A 22,069-nucleotide genomic window follows, 5' to 3' on the forward strand; every position below is an offset into this window, starting at 1 on the left:
AATTTCAGGCCTCTCTAATCCTACCAAGTGCGAGAACTTGCACAATTAGTGGTTGACTAAATACTTATTTGCCCCACTGTATATGTATATATATATGTGTGTGTGTGTGTGTGTGTGTGTGTTTATATATTTAAAATATATAAATTTATTTATTATTTATTTTAATGCAGTGATCACCGAGTTGGATGGCCTGGCAAAAGGCCAGGATGCTTTAGGAGGAGGAGGACTTGTAACGGCACATATGCAGGACGTGCAGGAGAAGGCTCGCCAAGCGGTGGTGTTCCTGGAGCGTGCTTTTGAGGTGCGTGAGCCGCGACTGCGAGCACTCACCAGCAGAGGGACCCAGCTGGAGTCCATTGCCTTCCGTAGTGAAGACACTTCAGGACAGCAGGTGAGGGTCAATGGCTCACAGGAACCCCAAGGGTCCACTTTGAGCGTTTGAGGGAATGTGGTGCGTTTGGGCCATGTGAAAGATGGTCAAGATTTAGTTAGCATTTAAGCATTTACTTTGCGCGTGAATTGTTTCAACCAACTAATCGGAAGTGTTTGTTGTCATCAGGGCAACAATGATGATGTCATCCTCTCCTGCTGTCTCCACTACTGCCAGGACAAGGCCAAGGACTTCATGCCCGACCAGAGAAGTACAGAACCTCTTTGGCGTGTTTGGTCAATGACACCACTTTGTCAGCATGATTTATTGATTGGTTTACGAATTCTGCAGTTAAACCTGAATTCCCGCTTTTGTGCGTTACATGATATTCACATACAGTATCGCACAGCTGTAGTTATTGTAGTTGAATGTGACAAAAAAAAAAACGAATTAAAGGGAAAATCAAAATAAAATGTTTTTCTAATATGTTCTATGCAGCTGCAATGGTCTAAACATTCTGATGACTGTCGTTTTTGTGGAATCAGAAAAATCTATGTTTTTCTCCATATCATTTTGACACTGCTGTCAACTGAAAATTGCATCAGTTACTCAGTGCTCAGGAAGTCCCAATCATGCCCCAGCTAAAGACTGCATGTTGCATGATGGCTGCCCCCCCGAGATGGAGAAAAAGGGATTCATTTTGCTGTATAACTCATATTACACAAACGCATTATTAATCAGAATGCCGTGTTCAGGCTAGACTATTAGTGAAAATTTTGGACATGACTTCCCCTTAAAAAAAAATTGTCAATTGAAATCAAGGGTCTTTAGTTGAAATAAACTGATATGTTTTTTTCAGGGCCGATACAATAAAGACTGGTAGCCAAGAGGCCAATTAACCAATATTTAAAGCCGATATTCAGATCTTTTGCAGTAAAAAAACAAACTGCATTTTTTTTTTTTTTTTTACATCCTTATTTTAAAAATAAGGGGAAAAAAGGGTCAGGGAGGTGTCGGCTCAAAGGTTAACTGGAAAAAGAATGAGCAAATTAAAAATAATTTGTTTTGTCAATGAAATAGTGGTTATAAATGTAAATCTTTTGCTCACTTTTGTTTACAGTTCTGACACAAAGTGCACTGAGTTGAATAGTCATAAGCGCTCACACACCCACTCGTATGAGAACACTTTTCTCTCACATCCCCACGTGCTTTCCTGCAAACCGCTAACTTCATTTACTTAATTTTAATCAGTTTGTGAAGTAATGTTTTTCTTAGGTGAAAACACAGGTGATAATGTTGCAACGTAGAAGCTAGCAAGGTGTTTGCTAGCATGCTTCGTGAGGAGAAAGGGCTTCATGTCCCCACCGTTTACTAGCATAGGTTGGCCTGGAAGGCTAGCAGCCATTCAAGACAAGGCATTGCAACTATCAATTCAATTTGCTTTGTTTTGGTTAAATGTGTTGTAGAGTCTCTTACTCTCTTTAAACTTAACCTCCCAACGTTGAAACATGTTAGCTCTCCTTGAGTGTGCTCTGGCTGCATGTGAGGGATCACTGAGGCATACATATATGGCTTTCACTATTGATTGGGTGGCTCTTACGCAGGTCAATAGTCTGATGCTGCTATGAGTGGGACAGTTCTGCTGCAAGGCTCCATGATAGACACAGAGAAGTGCATGATTGGAGTTTATTGGCCCTAAGATCAATAAAAAAGGCACCAATTTGGCAAATATTGGCCCTGATAATTGGCGGCACACACGGTGGCCGATTATCTGTCTATTCCTAGTCTAAATACGTCATATTTTGCGCTACATGATATTTTGCACAATCTTCCTCATATGTATACAGTTCTTCTACTGAATCTACTGGGTAATATGATCAGAATGTAAGTATATTCATTTATTAGTGGTTCATTATGACTGCCCTTATGCTTTATTACAGTTTTTTTTTTTTTTTTTTTTTTTTTGTGGTTTGTTTTATTGCCTACCTTATTATTTACCCAATTATGGAATGAAGTCTGCTCAGGGAAGTGAACAGAATAAGAATTGCATTGTGTGGATTACAATGCATATGACAATAAACTCTTGAATCTATAGATTGACTGGCTTTTACTCATCGCGGGTGTAATTGTCTTGGAACGTGACCGACATGTCGTACATAAGTCATAACTTCTGGTTTCAACTGTACGCCAAGTTAAAAAAATGAACTACTCACAATAAAGCTCAAACAAAGCATTAAAAAAAAGTGTCTGCACATGAAATATGACTTCAAAGTAAGTGAATTTGAAAGAAAACAAGCTTAGCTAGGTTAAGTGGTCCAAGTATGAAATGCATTCCCTCCTTGTAATGCACACATTTCCTATTGTCCTTTTAGACGATGGCACAGTGCGGCTTCATCGCAAGGTCGTCCTCCTCACGGATGATCGCAACCTGCGCGTCAAAGCCTTGATGCGCAACGTCCCCGTACGAGACATCCCCGCCTTCCTCAAATGGGCTAAAGTGGCCTGAGGATGCCACGGAGACCACCTAAGGCGTGAAGGACAGGAAGGCCCCACCATTCTATCCTCTTCTTCCTCAGGTTGACATGTGCACCATTGTGTGGGCAAAGCGACGCTAGGCGTTAAGTGGGGTCATGACAGCCAAAACAGCGCAATGCACAGAGGAGCTTGAGCATGCCGCGCCACAGCATCCACAAGGCGGGTAGCTAGTTAGCGTGTCCACGTATATGCAGGTGTTTCCTGCTCCGATGGAAGTGTAGACTTCACTCAGATGCGTTTGAAAAAGTGAAGCTTTTGTCTTTTTTGCTCAATCTTACTTTTGGCAAATATTTCCAATGGATTTACGCGAACCGGATTTTCCACTAACCAACTTCTTGTTAGCCTCAAGTGAAGAATCAAAAGAATATGCAGTTGTCATTTGGACAATAATTTTCCTTATCTTCAAGTTACACTTTTAAACAATAAATTGACAAAGTTTGTGATGCTTTCAATGGCAAATATTTTGTTTATGTTGCCCAACATTGACAGTGAAAAGTGCATGTTTGTTTCCATTTTGCTTCTTCATCTTGTTTCAGTTCGAAAGTGTCTTTGTTTAGTTGATGTCTCAAAATGTGTTCTAAAGGTGCCATTAAAAGCTTCATGATGCTGATTGTCACTCAGCTTTATTTATTCCATGCACAAACATAAACAATGCACCAACATAAAAGTGAAAAAAGTACTGTGGCTATCGAAAGTCTGCTTATCCATCAAATGCCATGCTATTGTCAAAATAATAAAATGAGGCCAAGATGATTTCCAGACTTTGCCATCCATGCTACCTGTATGAATCAGTGCTGAAAACCTTTAGATGAAGAAAATAACAGTCGATGTTGCACAAGTGTGTACATACACCCTCATGACTGATGTGTGGCTGTTAAATCTCATTCAAACACGTTAAATGATGTGTGACAAATGAGTATGGCCTTCTGGACAAATTTACTCATATTTGTTTACAAATTTAAGCAACAAGTCCTACATTTTTTTAATGACCTCCAACAAGGTATAATAATGATAGGTTATCAATTCAGTCAAGGATACAGACAAAGTCCCAACATCAAATTAATCCAGTAATGGAATCATTTTTTGTCTAGTGCTTCTACATTTTTTTCCACACAAAGGAAAATGATTTCATTTTAAATTGAGTCTAATTATTAACAGAGGACCATACCCATTTTTTCTTTAATTTCTGTTGAATATCCTCAATCTTTAAATTCCATATGATACAGAATAATGTTGTTACTTAAACTACATCTCAATTGTATGTATAATTTTTATATAGTTTTTCAAATACTTATTTTTAGTTAGTAATCAATTTTGCTTCAATTGATTTTTTTTTAGAAGTTTTTATTTGCTCATTTCAGTCCCTAAAGGGAAAAGTCTATTTTGACTTTGCCATATAATTTAGTGACAGCAAATACTGTATACACTGTATGCACATGGGTCAGTGAGGATGTGTGAGGTAGTGACTGGTGACCGCATGAAGAGTGGGTTTGATGTGCAAGCACCTGCTGCCTGCCTGCAACCTCATGACAACAGTGCCCAGTAGCCAATGAGTAAGCAGTGTGGCACCAGAGCGCTCTGATTGGTCTGTCAAGATGCGGAACCTCTTGTGTCATTCATGTGACCCAAATGCATCTTGGCTTACATTTGAAATATTGCATCGCTGGTGTCAGACTATAACTATAGTCGAGTCAGGTGAAACGTATTTAAAAATAAAAAACTTGACAAGGGGCCACAGGTGAGAGGACACCTCTCCCTCAGAGCTCAACAGGCTGCAATGGATGCAGAGTGGTAAGTTAAGACAAACAATGTAAGTCAGTACACATGTCTAGGAATTACTTTGACAAATTATTGAATTATATTAAATATTAAAAATGGATTGCTGTCTTTGATGATACAATTTTAATGGGTCAACAAACATCACAATTTTGATGCCAGCAATAGCATATTACTGGATGTCCAGCTATAAAACATTCGTGAGCCTTCTGCATTGACATTTTGATATGAACTCACGTAAGGGACACCAGAATGAAAGAATGGGTAGGTAGGTATCCGTTATTGTCATTACCTGCAGTACAAGGTGTTGGATCTTTCACATTTAATCTTAGTTTTGATTGCAGACCCAGTTGAATAATAATTGGGGGTGACCAGACCACAAAGTGCAACTGATATTATTACAAGTCAAGAGTGAAGAGGAAACTACCAATCTATATTACACTAGAATAGCTCCAGAGAAAATTAATAAAGCTTCATTATCATGTATAAAAATATATCAATCCCTTCAGTCCCCCTTTTGAACTCTTTGAAAAGAGTTCACAACAATCCATGAGGGTTCAACAATTTGTATACACAAATACACACACTTAGAGCAGTGTAATGGCTGTTTTATTTAGTTCTCGTGCGTGTACTGTTGGACATGCGTGTTTGTGTGAGAGTCTGACCGTGAAGATATGATACCACCGTGATCCTTGTTTCTCCAGTTGGAAGGCTTTGTCGGGTATGGCCACTCCTTGTTTCCATTCATCTTAGACAGCTCCTTTTTCGGTTGAGGACTCTAAGGTTGTTGGAAGTCAGTGTAGATCGTACTTTGCAACTGTTGGAAAACACCTCCCGCCACCTGTAGAAATAAACTGCTCTCCCAAGGATGCAAACTGGTCCCAGTATGGTTTGCAGCCCTCCGGCCAGTCCACTGGGGTCTGAACTTGTGGTGACAATTTGCAATTTGGAGGGCCTCCAGCCAATTGAGCCCTGTTGTAGTCACAAATTTTGTGATCTTGTCTTTGGTTCATTCTTTGCACCCTTCCATGGGACTGAAGGTGATAAACTGGGCCAATTTTATGTTTTAGAACCAACATTCGCTCCACCTGTTGTAGATTTTTGCTTGAAAAATGTGTTCAGTTATTTGATCTAATCAATTGTGGGAAGTCACGTGTTGGGATGTAATGATTTATGCCTTAATGACAGTGGTGGGGTCCTCGCTTCCAGTATGCCTCTGGCCACTTGGAGGAGTCCACCAAATCAACATGAACCTCTTACCTTGTATTCATTCACTCATGTATGTGTAGTCAATGGTACTTTCTCCCCCAGAAATGATACAAGCTTGAATGAGCCATTTCCTTCCGGTGGGGGTGCCACCAGGCCCTGAGGCGGCACAACATTGGTCCACTAGCCAAATGCACGGGCCCATGTGCTTCCAGTAGTAGCACCTTGCTGAGAGGGCCCAATGGAAGTGCCACCCTCTCACTGGGTCTTCTCCACATGTCCTCACTCCCCCTTTTGGCGTGAAACGCAAACCAAAAGGACAGCTCCTTAGTTGAAACTGACACCCGTGCCTTGATGTCCCCTAGGATCAGGGCCGACAGCAAATCCAACGCCGACCGTTCTGGTCGCCTCGCGTGGGAGTCCACCCATTTGCCACATGCCAAATTAAAATATTGGTCATAACCTGTTGCCTAGCGTGGTACATGCATCGTAATTTCCATTTTGGCAGTCTGTGCAGAAGTGCTCTAAACCAATAATTTGAGTACCTCGGTTTTCCAAATAATTCCCACTTGCTCGACTACCTCAAAACCCACACAAAGGGACCCATCGGAGGCCCGCCAACAGCATTCATCAGTGAAATGGATCAAGAAACACGCATTTCACAGCAATGAGGTTCACATTTGATACCAGTTCAGCCATGTTTATGTCGCTTATGTTTGATGTTGTCAGCAAGGTGAACAATCAATTTTAACAGTGGGAACATTGTGAATAATGATGACGTATTGAATTAAGCTACCGAGTGTGTTGTTAAAATATACATTTTCCATAAGATGGCCACCACTGTGGCAGGATGAGCAGTTCATGATGGTTGTGTAGTTTCAATTGCATCTAATGGCATGGTAGCATATGTTAACAATTGTCTTTATCCATTTTGCTTGTAAAATGAAATGCCATTAGAACACTGTTTTGACAACTCGTACATTAAGATAGAATGGTTAGTCATAACCAGGTGAGGCAGGTGTGCGGTGGTTGCGAAGGAGGGCCACAATCAAGTGAACCACTCCTTTCTTCGCTACCGGTGTCTACTCCAACACTACACCAAAATCCTGCTGTAGCCACACAAATCAGAAGGAGAGCATGTGTTTGAAATATGTGATTCAAGACAGACTTTCTGTGTTCAGCAGACTTAATGGTGCCAACCGCGGTGGTGACATGCTTCAGCAAGACTACTTCTGCGCGACACATGCCTTTTCTTTTCCAAGGTCTTGAAGCCTGCTTGAAGTAGGAGGAGGACCAAATGTGCCATGATGTGACCCTAGACAGGGGTTTTCCCCCCTGCACACAGAATGACCTCCACGCACTGCACTAGGAGGGCACCAATCATTATGTCCATTCTAGCTAAATGTGGTATCAGGGACTTGAGTGGACAGCCCTGAGTTGAATTTGAACCCTTGTTGTTAATGGTGTCAATTTCAATTTGAATTCTTTGTGTGTGAATGTGTAATATTATCAAACACTTCTCGGTTGGTGGCAGACAGACACAATCGTTTGCCAAATCTATCATTGTGAACCTCTTAAACCTTGGATGCAAGGCTGACAGCAGTCTGTTCGAGTCCAGCACTAGCGAACAAGGTGTGGTGCTTACATTGACTTTGTGTTCAGATTGATTTTGCATATTCTACCTGTCAGGGTTCTTAATTGACAACACAAGCTCTAAGCTCATTTGGCATCACTGAAACTGTTTGTGAAGAAAGGTCACATTTGGCAAGAATGCCTTGTTTTATAGCGTACATCAATGGCAGAACACTGAAGAGTCCACAAATCGGCTTCAATGTCATCAACAGCTTTTGCATCCATGCCTTCATGGTTTCTATCATAAAGGAAGGTGCAGTGGAAAGGATCAAGAGGCCGAGGGAAAGATAAGAGTGTCAGGACCAAGGACTTTCAGATCAGGAAGAAGGAGTGAATTCAGGTATGTTCAGACGTTTCTGGTTTCAGGTTTGCAAAGTGGATGCCAAAACATGGTGTTACGTCCCAGTCTAGGGGTCTAGGACATAACATGAGTAATGGGCCCCGCCTTCCCCAACTCCCAAGCAGCCAGCCGATAACCCAAAGGTTTGGAAAACAAAAGATACATTTATTTACATTACAAAAGGGTTACTAAAAGAGTGGAGCAACTAACTCAGGGTGAACCAAGGCCAAAACAACAAACAAAACAATCTGTCTCTGCAATAACCAAACTAACCTAGCAAACAAAACAACCAAAAGACAATAAGCTTACCTCCCTAGCTCCAAAAACAGGAGAAAAGAAAATATACAACAAAAACGGCGGTTCACCCCTACTGCTCGGTTTCAAGACTATTAGTACGAATGCGTGGCTGGTTGGAAGCGAAGGAGGACGAAAGTTGTCTGCCATCTCATCTTAATATATGGCAGGTGTGCGACCTCCAATCAGCAGCAGCCAATCGTGGGCCTTCCTGGAGCCGACCAATTCGTGGACTGCTGGTGCACACCTAAAAAAAAAGATGCCAGGAAACAGGGAAAAAGAAACAAAGCAGAGAGCAAGACCCCTGAGTGACTCTGAAGGGAATCATATATTAGGTTGTTATCATTATGTGCTTAGTTCATTGTTACCCATTTATGCAATCCTAGTTCATCTTGACCCTGTCCTTAGATAGAGCTGTTGACGCACGAAAGTGTGAGCCGGGACCTTGGCCCAGCTGCCGGTGGCGCCCGGCTGGCTCTCTTGTTGTGTCTTGTAATCTGCTATGCTTTTGCTCAATAAAAGCCAGGGGGGGACGGCTGGGCAGGGAAAACTAGCGTTGGAAGACCCACGAGTTACATTTGCCCAAGCTTTTTCCCTATGCCCGGCATAGAAAAGTCAATCTTGGCTGGTCTGAGTTACTCTTTTTGCTGTTTAAGCAGCTAGGCTTGTCCTAGTCTTCTTTTCTGAGATTTCTCTGACAGTGACCCCACCCGTAACAATGGGTCAAGTCTCAGCAAGAGTGTATCCCCGCTTGGTTTGTGCAGAAGTGGGAGGCTCTGGTTTTTTGAGCAAGGTCTCTTGTTATTAAGTTCATTGGGTTTGCGGAGCGCGGGCAAACTGATGTTGCACTGACTGTCCCAGCACCTGTAATTGAAGTTGTTACGTCCATGGCAGTCTTGTGGGTGACTCAGCGAAGCCCATGAAAGTCATTGTGTTTGCAATTTGTCCCTACCCCTCCCAAGGGGGTATCTGCCTGGTTGTGCAGGTATTGTTGTCTGCTGTTCATCCAGCTCTTGTACTGCCATGGCGGTGACTTTGTTCTACCTGGAACCGTGGCATCCTCTGGCCGCCCAAAACTTGTCCAGGATGCAGTGTGTCCAGTGGCGGCCTGCAGACATGCCTTCCTCCCGTGATCAGTGGTGACACTCCCATGGCATCCACTCCTTCCCCTTCTCGTTCCACCCCTGGTCCATCCAGCTCCTTTCCAGCCATGCCCATGGCCCCCACCATGGCCACCGCATTTTATTATCTTCAGGTTTTCCTCTTGCTTGGCCCTTGTAGTTTCTCCAAGTGTTCTATTTTGTTTGAGCTTCAGCAGCTGGTTTTTCCCATTTGAAATAGACAAGCTTTATTTTCTCTGACCTTTTTCACTTACCAACTTCAATGAATGAATGACATGTCGTAAAAGAACAGCTGTACCAGTAAGGTAATTGTCCCACCAGTGCTTGTGTGTCCCGGACGGCTAGAGGCTCATACTGCCCACATCTTTAACATTCATGTAATTCTAAATTTGGTATAAGCACTACTCCTCTTTGGACTATGAACTATGGACTAGTTTGGACTATGAAGTATCCTGAAAATCAGTTTTAATAGATTTAAAAATAACATTTAGCTCTAATTGTTCCCAAGTAGAGTTAACGAGTCCCAAAAAGCCCAACTGCAAAAAACCTTGGTTGTTCAACCTTTTGTTCTAATAGCAGTTGCCCCCTGCATTGTCTCCTCATGCAAATGTAGTCCACATCTCAGACTCCCCGTCTCCTATCTCAATTCCCGTTTGGCCTTAAAGTAACTCACAATTCCCCCAGTTTACAACCTTAAAACATACTTTAGCCAGCCAATAAAGTTTGTGTCCCACATAAACTACATTTAAATCAATTTATTAATAAACATGTACATTTTACCTATTTATTATTCTACTTTTGTTTATCATTTGCAACCCCTTAATTATCTATTTAGCTTTAATCCACCTATAACATTTTTTTTTCATGTGCCTCTGCATGTTTTCCTGAGGGCTGGGCCCTAAAACCCTTTTAAGGGGACCAGTGTTGGCCCGCGACCCCCAGGTTTGATACCACACAAAGTTTCTCATTTTTGTCTTTTAAGGGTGTAGATGTGATTGGGCATACTCTAGCGACCCATTTATTTCCTTTCGCTCCCATTCACACCTTAACATAGGAAATGTAACTTTTTTCAATTTAATTCCAGACCTAGATTTTTTTGTTTGTTTCTTTGTTTGTTTTGTGTAACCCCAGCAAGTATAATTATAAATAGAACAAAAAGGGAAAAGAAATAAAACCAAACTGCCCCTCCCCCATGGAGGAAGTGGCAACACCACACCCTAATAGACAGCCTCATTGAACAAGGGCACACCTGTCCCCTGATTGCAGTCAGTAAAGTCACGAGACAGTCAACAGCTCTCAGTGCAAACACAATTCTTTCACCGCAACAGTGTAAATTTAGATGAGATAAGACACGTCAAGTTAAGATTCACCACAGACAAGTTTTGCCCCCCCCCCCCCCCCCCCCTCCCCCAGGGAATTGCGTGGGGATAGGACTCAATTCTCGGTACATCCGAGTGGCGAGCTACCATCGACCCTTGATATACACCTCATGCAAGTACCCCAAAGCCTTGCCAGCGACAGTCCATTTCACAACAACTTCGGCTGCGGTAGGGATTGTTCTGGGACTCTTCCTGGAGCTCATGGACATCACACACACTGCTAGGAACTGTTAGGACTGTTATTTTGTTTTGTAACCTATGTTGATTTATTTGACTGTTGAATGTTGTATGGTTTGGTCTTAAATCTTAAAGGGGCGCTATACTCTCATTTCAAATTATAGTAGCCATTAGTGTATTACCTTAAAACCCATAAATAACTGTTAAGAGATTAAATAGGACTAAAATAGGACAATTATATATCTATTTACATTGCAGTTCGCAGTTTACAGTGTCTTTTGTTTGTTGATCATTTGTTGATGATTTGGATTGTTTATTAAACTGCCGGCTCTTTATTTTAACTTTTACTCCCTCTCTGTTGTCTCACTGCCACTCCGCGAACCTAGAACTGGCCCAGTAGCTTTCCTAGCCCTGCCTTACAGCAGAGGTGCGACATTTGTCTGCTACTTCCAACCTCTTAATGTCCACTTGATTCCTGTGTGCGGCTGTTAGGCATTCTGTCTACCTCATCGTCTAAGCTTGCAATTGTTAGTTGTATGTGTTATAGTTTTCCCACATTGCTGGGCGTCATTAACGGTGCCCAAAAGCTCTCTGAATTGAGTTTGTGTGATGCTACATTCTGGAGTAGATGCTCGTGCTGGAGCGGTCCCCCCATCCGCAAACCTTACCTCTGTGCAGCGATGGACGGATTCGTGCTCCAATAAGTTCATGGTGGCTGGGTGTTTCATGGATGCCGCCATGCAATTTTCCTTTGATGTTTGTCATTGGTGCCATCATGTCAGGCGTTTCCAAGGAGACACATGGGTGGCACTAAAGAAATGGATATTTGTTATTGTGTTTGCAAGCGACAAGTTGGATACAATTGTTTACTTACCCCTGGTCCCACATATTCTGGCATAAATACACCAGCGTCACATTCTTCACAAATTTTTGCTCTGGCCCCATTGCTGTGGAATGCACCCAATGTCTCCCTTTCTTTTTTTCCACTGGCTGTTTGGGTTTCTTCACTTTCCATTTTGCCTCTCATACTTTTGGATTCCTTTTTCATGACAATTTATCATCTAACTCCATGTTACTACTATTTCTTTCACTTATAGTTTCCTTTTTTGTGACACAATTCCTCATTCATCTGACTCCATGTTACTGCCATTTCTTTAACTTGCTGTTTTCGTTTCCCACAAGTCTTTGATTTTACAGTCTTTCTTTTTCAGAGAACCCAAAACATTTGACCAAATGTCTGCCAACTTCTCCTGTACATTAGTCATTGCCAAACCGTTCACTGAGTGTCTAGTTCAATCATAGTCTATTTTACACAATTGACAACAAAACAAATTAACACACCAAACACAATGTATGACGCACACACAAATAAACTAATCTCACCACTAATCTAGTCGGTTTTTGAGGGCCTCAAAACTCCCCAATTTATACCGAAACGTTGCAATGCCCCCCAGCGTCCGGGGTTGCGCCAGTCCACCGCGAGGCACGTACCGAATCTGACTTCCCAGGCACGTTCAAACTTTGCGCTGAATCTTCCTCCCCAGCCACAAAGCCGGTACGATTTCACTCCCCAATCGTACACCTTTACGCTGAATCTAACTTCCCAGGTGTACTTTGGTACGCCGAATCTAACTTCCCAGATGTACATGGACGCGCCGAATCTAACTTCCTAGACGCTCCTCTACTGTTGTACAACACAAACACAAAACGTGCACCAAACCTATATAAAACACGAACTAAAGACGCTATTAACAGCCCAGCAACGATTGATCCGCCACTTCCACGCCTTGATTTATTGTGCTCAATATACAGAATTTTAATGGCTTCTGCTTACCGGTATATGTGTGGGCGCTGCCGTGGAGAACAACCTCGCATCTCGAACGACATTAACCCATTTTAGCGACTAAACGTTGCGCATTTGTTAGTATTCCATTAGTTAGTATTCTAGGTGTTATGATGTTCGTAACTGCAGGAGGGCCCCCTGGGGTGTGACCAGACCATAATGCGCAACTGATCTTATTACAAGTCAAGAGTGAAGAAGAAACTACCAATCTACATTACACTAGAATAGCTCCGGAGAAAATTAATAAAGCTTCATTATCATGTATAAAAATATATATAAAAATATATAAATCCCTTCAAAGGCAACGAAATTTTTACTTGACGGGCTCAAAGTGTCGAAAGAAGTTGGTAACCCTAACCCTTGTTCAACACAATTTACTGACAGGGAAAGACAAGACGGCAAGGCCAGACGGTATTCGCCATCGGACAGCACTCAGCGATAGCATGACACTTGTTACACAAGGAAAAGAAAATTGGGGAGATTAAAAAAAAAAAAAAAAAAACGATTCTTTAGCCATGCCTCAAAATGAAGGCCATCCTTGGATAGTTGAGGGCCTTGACAGCTGGAAGGAGCCAGTGGTCCTAGCGCATTCCCAGCTTAGTCACGTTAACGTGGGTGGAGATTAAGGCCGGTGGCGAAAAGTGGTGGAGTGTTTCTTTGTGGGAGTCTTTAAATATATGTGTATAAGAGTGCCCTTGAGCCATTCTAGAGCCATTCAACCAACAGTCTTAAAGGCACCTGATAGGGGGAAAGGACAGATTTTTGTATCTTGAAAACACCTTGCCCTCCGGGGGAAGAAGTTCAGATTGCAATAGTTTTGGAAGCAGGCCGATAAAGTGTGTTTGACCTTGTGTTCATAGCATGAGACTCTGAATGGGCTTCAATTTGCCGAATTAGCAATAAATCCGTCGATGCGAGCTTCCAATTTCTCCATTATGACAACCGTTCAGCTCGAGGATTCAAGAACCGCTTCAGGCTCAGGTCACACGTAGCCTGAGTGTGAGTGTTGGTCATGCACACCGATAATAGGATCCCTGTGATTAGAAATTTAATGGTGTGGATGTTCCCCACATTCTCTATGGAAAAAAAATAAATAAAAAAAAATCGACAAACCACATTCCACTTGTTCCATGGATATTTGGCCTAGTGGCAAACGCCTAACTAGGCTCCCTCCTAATTGTCCGTCTCATTGAAAAAAAATGTGTTGAGTCATCGCATCGTGAGGACAGCTGAGTGGATTATCGGTGCTCCACTCCCCTCCCTGCAAGACCTGTACACCACCCACCTCAGCCGCAAAGCCATCACGATTGTCACTGATGCAAGCCACCCTGCACACAGTCTGTTCAGCCTCCTGCCCTCCAGAAAGAGGTACAGGAGCCTCCGCTCCCGCACCACCCGACTCAGGAACAGCTTCATCCACCAGGCCGTGAGACTGCTGAACTCTCCCTCCTTCCCACCCGTGAAACTGCTGAACTCTCTCTCTCTCCCCTCCTCTCTCCCACATTCAGCCCCAGCCAGAAGAAACACCTAGCTGGCAGACAAATTTTAGGTCATTCGACCCCCCTTAGAACGACACTACACTTAGAACGATAACAACTACCTCAAATGCACACAACTGGGACAATCACAGTCAGAGTTGTCTTGCTTTGTCTCGTACTGTTGGATTGTCTTGTCATATGCTGCTACTCATGTCTTGTCTTGGGGTACTCTTGCCAGACCTGGTTTTTCGTATTTAGTTTTTAGTTTTAGTTATTAGTTTAGCAACACTAGGCAAAGTGGATCTAACATACTGCACATTACATTACTATAGATAAGAATCTAGTTTTGAGGATTGTCTCGTCTTGCGCACCTGCACTTTGTTTGTACATTTAGATGTAAAACGCAGAGGATAGTGAGAAACGCAATTTCGATTCCTTTGTATGTTAAGCACATGTGAAGAAATTGACAAACTTGACTTTGACTTCAAATGGTCTGAATGAAGAGGTCAAGACTTTCAAGCCATTAACTCTTGATGAAACTTAAAAAACAGTGTGCTTTTATAAAACCTTGTTTACCAGATACGCCAATATTTTTTTAATTATTTCAATGACTGAAATATGAATGTACAACAATAGATTTTGAAGAACTGAAAAAGCAAAGACTTTGACTATAACTTTTTGTGGTAAAATATCTGGCTCTCACTGTCATTGCCCACGTGAGTATTGAAGTCCTCCAGTAGAACGAGGGAGTCCCCAGAAGGTGCGCTCTCCAGCACACCCTCCAAAGACTCCAAAAAGGGTGGGCACTCTGAACAGCCATTTGGTTCAAAGGCACAAAGAACAGTCAGGAACTGTCCCCACACCCGAAGGTGGAGGGAGGCTACCCTCTTGTCCTCCGGGGTGAGCCGGGGGGCAATAAGTATGCCCACTCCTGTTCTGTGCCTCTTGCCACAGGCAACTCCAGAATGGAAGAGAGTCTAACCCCTCTCGAGAGGACTGGTACCAGAGCTCAAGCAGTGCATTAGGGCGAGTACAACTATATCTAGTCGGAACTTCTTGGCCTTCCCCGCCAGAGGGGTGACATTCCATGTCCCCGTAGCCAGGGATTGGTACGCCAGGGACACCGCCTCTGGCCCCCACCCAGCTCACATCGCACCAGACCCTTATGGCCCCTCCCACTGGTGGTGAGCCCATGGGAAGCTCACCACGTTACTCTTATGGGCTGGGCCTGGCCAAGCCCCGTGGGGGCAGGCCCGGCCACCAAGCACTTGACAACGAGCCCCACCTCCAGGCCTGGCTCCACAGGAAGGTCCCGGTGACTGGCATTTGAGTGAGGGAAAACAAGATCCAATATTCGTAATCATCATAGCAGATTGATCTATGACTGCTTCATCTGGTCCCTCACTTAGGACTTGTTTGTGATGGGTGAGCCTACCAGGAGCTTAAAGCCCCAGAAAACTTAGCTCCTAAGATCATTGAGAGACGCAAACCCCTCCACTCATGGTGATGGCTCATGGAGGGGAAAAACATGTGCATATATGTCAAAACCGGTTTGTTACCCAGGGCCTCCGTGGACTTAAACAAAGGCTGGAGGTGAGAAGTCCATCTGCACTGGCACATGAGACTGACACAAGCACTGCACCATGGTCAAAATACAACACTTACACACCTTTTTAAATGCAAACAACCAGACAATTAGAATGCAGGTCATCACTCCACAGGGTAAGGTAAAATGTTGTTGTATGCTGTTGTGTATATTCTTTCTGGGCGTTTTTTAGTGTTTGGTAGGTGAAATCAAATGCTTAGAATACATATTCCTTCAAACTGATCCTAACATCCATACCAATTGTTGTGCACCATAGTAAAAATTGTGATGCGTGTAACGGAATGCCCTTCCTTCTCCTTCTTTTACTGTATTTACATTTGGCATAAAAACCTCGTTCATCTTTTTTTCTCCGGTTTTATTTGTAATCAGCATTCAACCCAGGAACTCGCTCAGCTGCACACAAGACACCAACTGACATCCAAAACGTGATGTGATTTACGTTGGCAAAAGTTTTCTGCTTTCGCTTTCCGTAGCAAAAAGAAGCATGACTGCCCCCATATGTAATATAAATAGCGATTACTAGACCTACTTGTAAAACAAATATGCTGATAATAGATCACATTTATTTACATCTTACTGAAATTTGTAGTGGGTTTTAAAATTAACACATGTCTAAATGTTACACATTGTCCCTTTAAAACCCCATTTTAAGGCCCAACTTTACTGGGGCTAGGGGGTGTTATAGTTAAGCTTTTTAGTTGACATTTTGAAATTCATATGGACATTTTTTTTTCTCCTCAGACCTCCTATCGAAAAAAAACCTTGGAGTATCTAGTAAGTGTCTCTTTCCACTAATGATCCTTTAGATTACAGTTTCGGGACTTAAATTGGGAAACAACTGCAGTTTGTCATGTGTACTCACTGGCCAATGGCCAGCATCACCCCTCATCCTCTCCCTCCCTCCATCCCTACGCGCATGTCCGTTTATCCTTTCGCTAGCATGTCATTCACAACATTGCCCGTCGACTCGTCTTCCCCTCGGAGAAAGCAGGAAAGCCCAATACTCACCTAACCTCTTCGCTAATAACTGCTATGCCGCGGCCCAGCTAGCGCCAATTTACCGAAACAGCGACCAGGCCCGAACTGACCTGGCCGCCCCCTCCTCTCCTACCGCCATGTATTGCCGGGCCCCTTGCTCCCCGTTCGGAAAGACTTGAGCTGCGGTTCCCCACTGCTGCTGTGGTAGTTAGCCGCCAGCTAACGCTCCGAGATCGGATTTCCTGGAAGGACGCTGGCTCGTCTCAGGCCGCTTCTCCGACCTTCGGCGGCGCCTGCCGCTCGTCGTCGTCGAGCTGCGGGGATTCACATTTCACCAGGTGGGTCTTGGGCGGCTCTCTATTAGCACGGATGCTACATGGCGAGGCTAGCCGTCACGCGAAAGTTGCTGCTGTCACTTGATCTTTGCCAGCGACAGCTTTCATCGTGACACCCAGCGTTGAGCACGCGGCATTATACGTGCTTGAGTGTTTTGACAACTTTTGTAAAGCAAAACGACACACGCGCGGGAAGGGCAAAATTATTGATACAAAAGTTACGTTGGTTTGAGTTTAAGCTTGCGACTGGACCGCGCCACTCCCTTAACGCTGCGGCTCCGCTCGGTGGCAGCGCTCGTCTTCAGGGCGTTTCATGGAACCTTTGGGTGGAGCTTGTGTTAATTCTCAATCACAGGCTTGTCACACCGCAGGAAAACAAGGTTTTCTCATTTTCTCAAAGGCAGCCACCGTTTTTGTCAACGAGAGCCGAATTGGCATGCAAGCCAAATTTAAGGTTTCAAGCCGCGGTGTGGGTTATAATATTGGCTTTGAATCCAGTGTCTGCCTTCCAAATGGTTGGTTTTAACCTGCGTTTGAGTTCCCCATTATATGTCAGCTCAGCGGGCTTCAACCCTGGTCCTCTGTGGTCGGTGTCCTTGATGTTTTTATATGTCTCCCTGTTAGAAGACACCAGACTCAAATGATCACAATGGTTAACCAGCTTCTGCGGACCTTGCTGAGTTTCTGATTTTAATCAGGTGTGTTGAAGCCAGGAGCCATTCAAATCATCCGTCTGAAGGACTGATTTGGAAGACCTCCGTTAGGTTTCAAAATGAGGCTAAATATCATAAAATCACCCGGATACCGTCTCACCATATGATGGCAATTAGCCTAGGCTATGTTCCACATAGAAATTAGTACTCATTCTCATGCAAGACAAGATAAGCAGAGCTGCAGTGCTAGCACAGATCTGCCTTAGCTAAGAGTCATATTCTTTTTATTTTCATTAACTCTAATTTGTTGGAATTCAATGCAAATTTAAGTAAGCAGAGCTGGAGTATTCATGCAAAATAGCATAAGTGAACAGCATTAATTACTTGCATCATCTAGTAATAATGTTGGTCAAAGTTGTTGACGACCGATGGAAGACATGATTCGACAATCAACGTGTGTGCGTGTGGCTTGGTGATGAAATACTGTGGTCTGCCGCCACCAACATGAGCGTTCAGCCTGCTGGTTGTCTTGGTAACGAAAGCCAGGCTCATCATTGGCCTTGTACTATTTTGGGGCAGAGTTAGGATCGGCAAACATACATACAGATACAGATCTGGTCCAGAAACAAAACGGTTTCTGCCTGGTGCAAGAAAGTGTGTGTAAATGTCGACTGTTGATGCCAGTGTGAGGAAGACACGCGAAGGCATTTCAGAATAGTGAGGGGGAAAAAAAGCATGATAAGTCTGTTTTCCAAATGAGCGCTTGCAAATGCAAACAAATAGGTTTATTGATGTCAGCCTTACATTGTGTAAACAAGAATTGGGGGCGGGGGGGGGGGGGGCTTGCGTTGCCACGGAAACAGTTGCAGGAAGCTCAACTTGTTTTTGTTGCACGAACAACCATGCGTTAAATCCTTGGAGGACTATGGTGTTGATGATTAAGGAAGAAAATGATGATAATGATGGGATTGCTGATGATATAAGTTAATTGTTGCTACCAAGTGCAATGTTTCCTTTACATTCATTTAGCAGCGGCAGTCCACCACTCCAAATTTCTTCCAGGTTTCGAGTCTCCACACTGCAATCACCCTGAAATGTGACCACCTTCTCAGTGTACGCTGCTGAAAATTTCATATGGTCGAACAGTGTGAGTGCTTGTTTTAATCAGTGCATTTTAATTAGTACGTTTTGCAAACCTTAACTTCAAAATAAACGCACTGAATAATCAATCAAATTTTATTTGTATAGCCCTAAATCACCAAAGTCTCAAACGGTTTCACAGATGAAAAGAGGTCATGTCGAGACTCTTGAAAAAAACAAGTCATACAGAGACATCTTTTTGGTGTAAGGTACACAACAGCATCGCCTGTCAAAGCTCCCAGAAGGGGAAGGAAAAACTCAAAAACCCCAATTATGGGAAAACCATAAACCTCCAGAAGGGACCACAGGTGGGAGAAGCCCCCTTCCAGGCCCACAGGTTGAACTTGATGCGCATGTACCAAATACAGACAAATAGATACACATTACAGACAAGTACAGGTAAACAATATAGATTACAGAAAACATATTGTGCTATATAGTGCAATGATGACTTGACAGCAGGCAAAGCCATTGGGCAGGACCCTTTCCACAGTCCAACCAAGTGGACTGCAGACGGTCGATCTCTTAACCCGCGATGGTCGATCAGCGCAGGGCCAAATAGGGACGGTCAAGTCAACCTTCAACATCTAGCTAGCCCCCTCTCCAAGCCGGAAGAAGGGGGCAGGAAAAAAAAAAAAAAGAAAAGTTGCAGACAGGCCCAATTAACTAAATGCTTTTGAGTATAAATGTGTTTTTAGTCAGGATTTAAAGATTTCTACTGAGGTGGCAAACTTCCATAGGTAGGGCATTCCATAGTACTGGCGCGAGAATGGAAAATGCCGTGGACTTCTTTTTAGCCCGTGGGGTCGATAGCAAACCGGCATTTTGTGACTGAAGTTGTCGGGAAGGAACATATGGTGATTATAAGTCAACGAGATAGGAAGGCGCTAAACCATGTAAAATTTTATAAGTAATTAACAACACCTTAAAATCACATCTCATGTGTATAGGAAGCCAATGCAGGTCAGCTAGAATCGGAGTAATATGATCAAACTTTCTCGTTCTTGTCAATAGTCTCGCTGCTGCATTCTGTACAGACTGCAGGCTTTTGACGCAGGACATGGGAAGCCCAGAAAACAAAACATTACAATAGTCTAGGCACGACATAACAAATGCATGAATTAATGTTTCAGCATTACTAGGAGAAAGGATAGGGCGAATTTTAGCTATATTGCGGAGGTGAAAAAATGCCATTCTTGTCACGTTATTAAAATGTGTCAGAAAAGACAGAGTTGAGTCAAATATCACGCCGAGGTTTTTTGCTAAACTACTTTGGGAGGTAGTACTGTTATCCAGGTTCAATAATCCCTGGACGGCAATGCAATAGCTGTAGTATGCTTTAATTTTGAAGTTGTCCTTCATATCTGTGGCTTGAGTATTTTCATTGCCAAGACAGAGCTACCAACATCAACACATCCCCATTAAAACAAATCATATTCAGTGAGTGATTAAGGACACACACAAAAACAGGAGTCTGACATTGATACGGCAGAGGTCTCAAACTCAGTACAAGTTCATCAAAGCATTAAACGTTCATAACTGCAAATGTCTAAATATGGTCTTTCTATTGGTAAACAAAAGCTGATATAAAGAAGAATGATGGTGTATAATGACTTTGATATTGTTCTTTATAAAAAAATATATGGTCTGTGTTGTCACTTCTGTTCACAATACCCAATCAAATACTGTAACTTGGCTTTTGTCTTTTGCTTATCTGTCAACCTCACCCGTAAGTTTGATGGGCGGGTCCTAACACCTGATTGGTTACCCTGCTCTTCAAGCCAAGAAAGAGCAGAGAATCAAATTATGTTCAGGAGCTGCCCATCAAACTTTGCCAAGCGAGGTTGACAGATTAACAATGCATGAAAAGTGTGGACAATGAACAGTGTGTCATTAATTTAAAGTGTCAATAATTAAATAATTGTTTCATTAATTAAATAAGTCTATCAATTAAATGTTTCATTAATTAAGTGTAATTAATTAAATAAAGTGTCCTTAAATAATTAAATGTTATTCATTGAATGAAACATTTAATTAATTCATGAAACATTTAATTAGACACTTTTAATTAATTAATGGCACGTTTAATGATAATGATACTTTTATTTAATTATTGAATGGTACATTTATTGATTGAATTTTGGCACTTTCGGTCCTCCATCGGGCAATTAGTTTATCTGCCAACTTCGCTCGTCAAAGTTAGTGGGCAGGGCTAATGCCTGTTTAGCTCAAATCATGTCAAATTCATTACTATGGCCTGAAGTGGTTGGAAACATGGCGGATGCAATGACTGAAGATCTTCGTCAGCTTTCGCGACAGTTAGGTAGAGATATTTTAGACCTTGTCGAAAATGTGGTAGCAGGGCCTGTAGAAAATGATTTTATTCATCGCAAAGTGAAAGAATTTATTGAAGTTGCTAGGGTTATTTCTGCACTTTCCGTTTCCGACATTGACCCAAGAGTGACCGCAATTTTAGAGTAAGTACAGCAGAGGTGCACTAGTCCCCGGGCACGACACACAAATGGACCGGGGTGTTTGCCGTTTGATATACCTATTGCAGTTCTGGAAATTTACGTACTTTGTGGATTATCAACAAGTAAAATTGCAGCAACGTTCGGAGTCTCAAAGGGGACAGTCAGGAGATCATGACGCAAGTCAGTTTGAGGTAAGTGTACTGCATTCACAGGTTGTCATCTTATTCAGCGATCTCATCCACGTTTAGTGCTACATTTATTTATTATTGGTAATGTATTTTGTGTAGAAAGAGAGATCTCTATTCAACAATGAATGATGAGGAAGTGGACCGCATTGTAAGTGAAGTCCACAGAAGCCATCCAAATTCCGTCTACAAGTTAATGCATGGCCATCTGAATGCAAGAGGTGTACATGTTCCAAGTGAGTTAAACGATATGAGCAGTATTTCAATTAGTTTTAAAGTATTGCTTCTTTGAAATCAATTAGGGAGCCTAGCTGATTTCACGCATCTGTCATTTTATTTGAAAACCTCCTGAAGTTTAAGTTAGCAACTTGTTTAGTTTCTTTTCATGCGTTGAATAAACTTTTATTTTGAGGGCCTTTGGCTTTGCTGCGCTGAAACTGTTTTACACACATGACTGTGTATTTGTTATTTATAACATGACTTGCTTCAAAAAAACGATATCATAAAAAAATCCCAGTGAGTTAAATTTTTATTTTCCTGCCCTCAG

The 22,069-nt window shown here is 42.6% G+C and overlaps 2 protein-coding genes, 1 long non-coding RNA gene and 1 pseudogene across 6 annotated transcripts in view; 3 read left to right on the forward strand and 1 right to left on the reverse strand.

Annotated features, from left to right (window-relative positions):
• Positions 1-3,515, forward strand: part of smg6 (SMG6 nonsense mediated mRNA decay factor) — a 42,305-nt gene extending 38,790 nt beyond the window's left edge. The window contains exons 17-19 of the mRNA XM_088441506.1: positions 171-391; positions 560-641; positions 2,743-3,515. Coding sequence (XP_088297632.1) covers positions 171-391; positions 560-641; positions 2,743-2,876 — 437 coding nt within the window. The 3' untranslated portion in view covers positions 2,877-3,515. The remainder of the gene's footprint in view (positions 1-170; positions 392-559; positions 642-2,742) is intronic.
• A 1,047-nt stretch (positions 3,516-4,562) lies between these two features.
• The window catches only part of LOC148409142 (serine/threonine-protein kinase TAO1-like), an 85,961-nt gene continuing 68,454 nt past the window's right edge, over positions 4,563-22,069 (forward strand). The window contains exon 1 of one of the 3 annotated variants that reach the window (XM_088441508.1): positions 4,563-4,696. The gene's annotated coding sequence lies outside the window, so the exon portion shown is untranslated. Of the gene's footprint in view, positions 4,697-16,492; positions 17,074-22,069 lie in introns of those variants that run through there. The other 2 variants (XM_088441513.1, XM_088441507.1) reach the window with 2 other exon arrangements.
• On the reverse strand, positions 8,004-16,191 carry LOC148409143 (uncharacterized). Its single transcript, XR_015868637.1, has 2 exons — positions 11,499-16,191; positions 8,004-8,400 (listed from the first exon to the last, which is right to left on the reverse strand). It is a non-coding gene; the product is annotated as an uncharacterized LOC148409143 (long non-coding RNA).
• Positions 18,580-22,069, forward strand: part of LOC148409144 (uncharacterized) — a 5,983-nt pseudogene continuing 2,493 nt past the window's right edge. The window contains exons 1-2 of the transcript XR_015868636.1: positions 18,580-21,528; positions 21,625-21,758. The product of XR_015868636.1 is annotated as an uncharacterized LOC148409144 (transcript). The remainder of the gene's footprint in view (positions 21,529-21,624; positions 21,759-22,069) is intronic.

This window comes from Hippichthys cyanospilos, chromosome 18, assembly GCF_059441005.1.
Source record: "Hippichthys cyanospilos isolate Australia breed blue-spotted pipefish chromosome 18, RoL_Hcya_1.0, whole genome shotgun sequence".
Taxonomy (NCBI): Eukaryota; Metazoa; Chordata; class Actinopteri; order Syngnathiformes; family Syngnathidae; genus Hippichthys; species Hippichthys cyanospilos.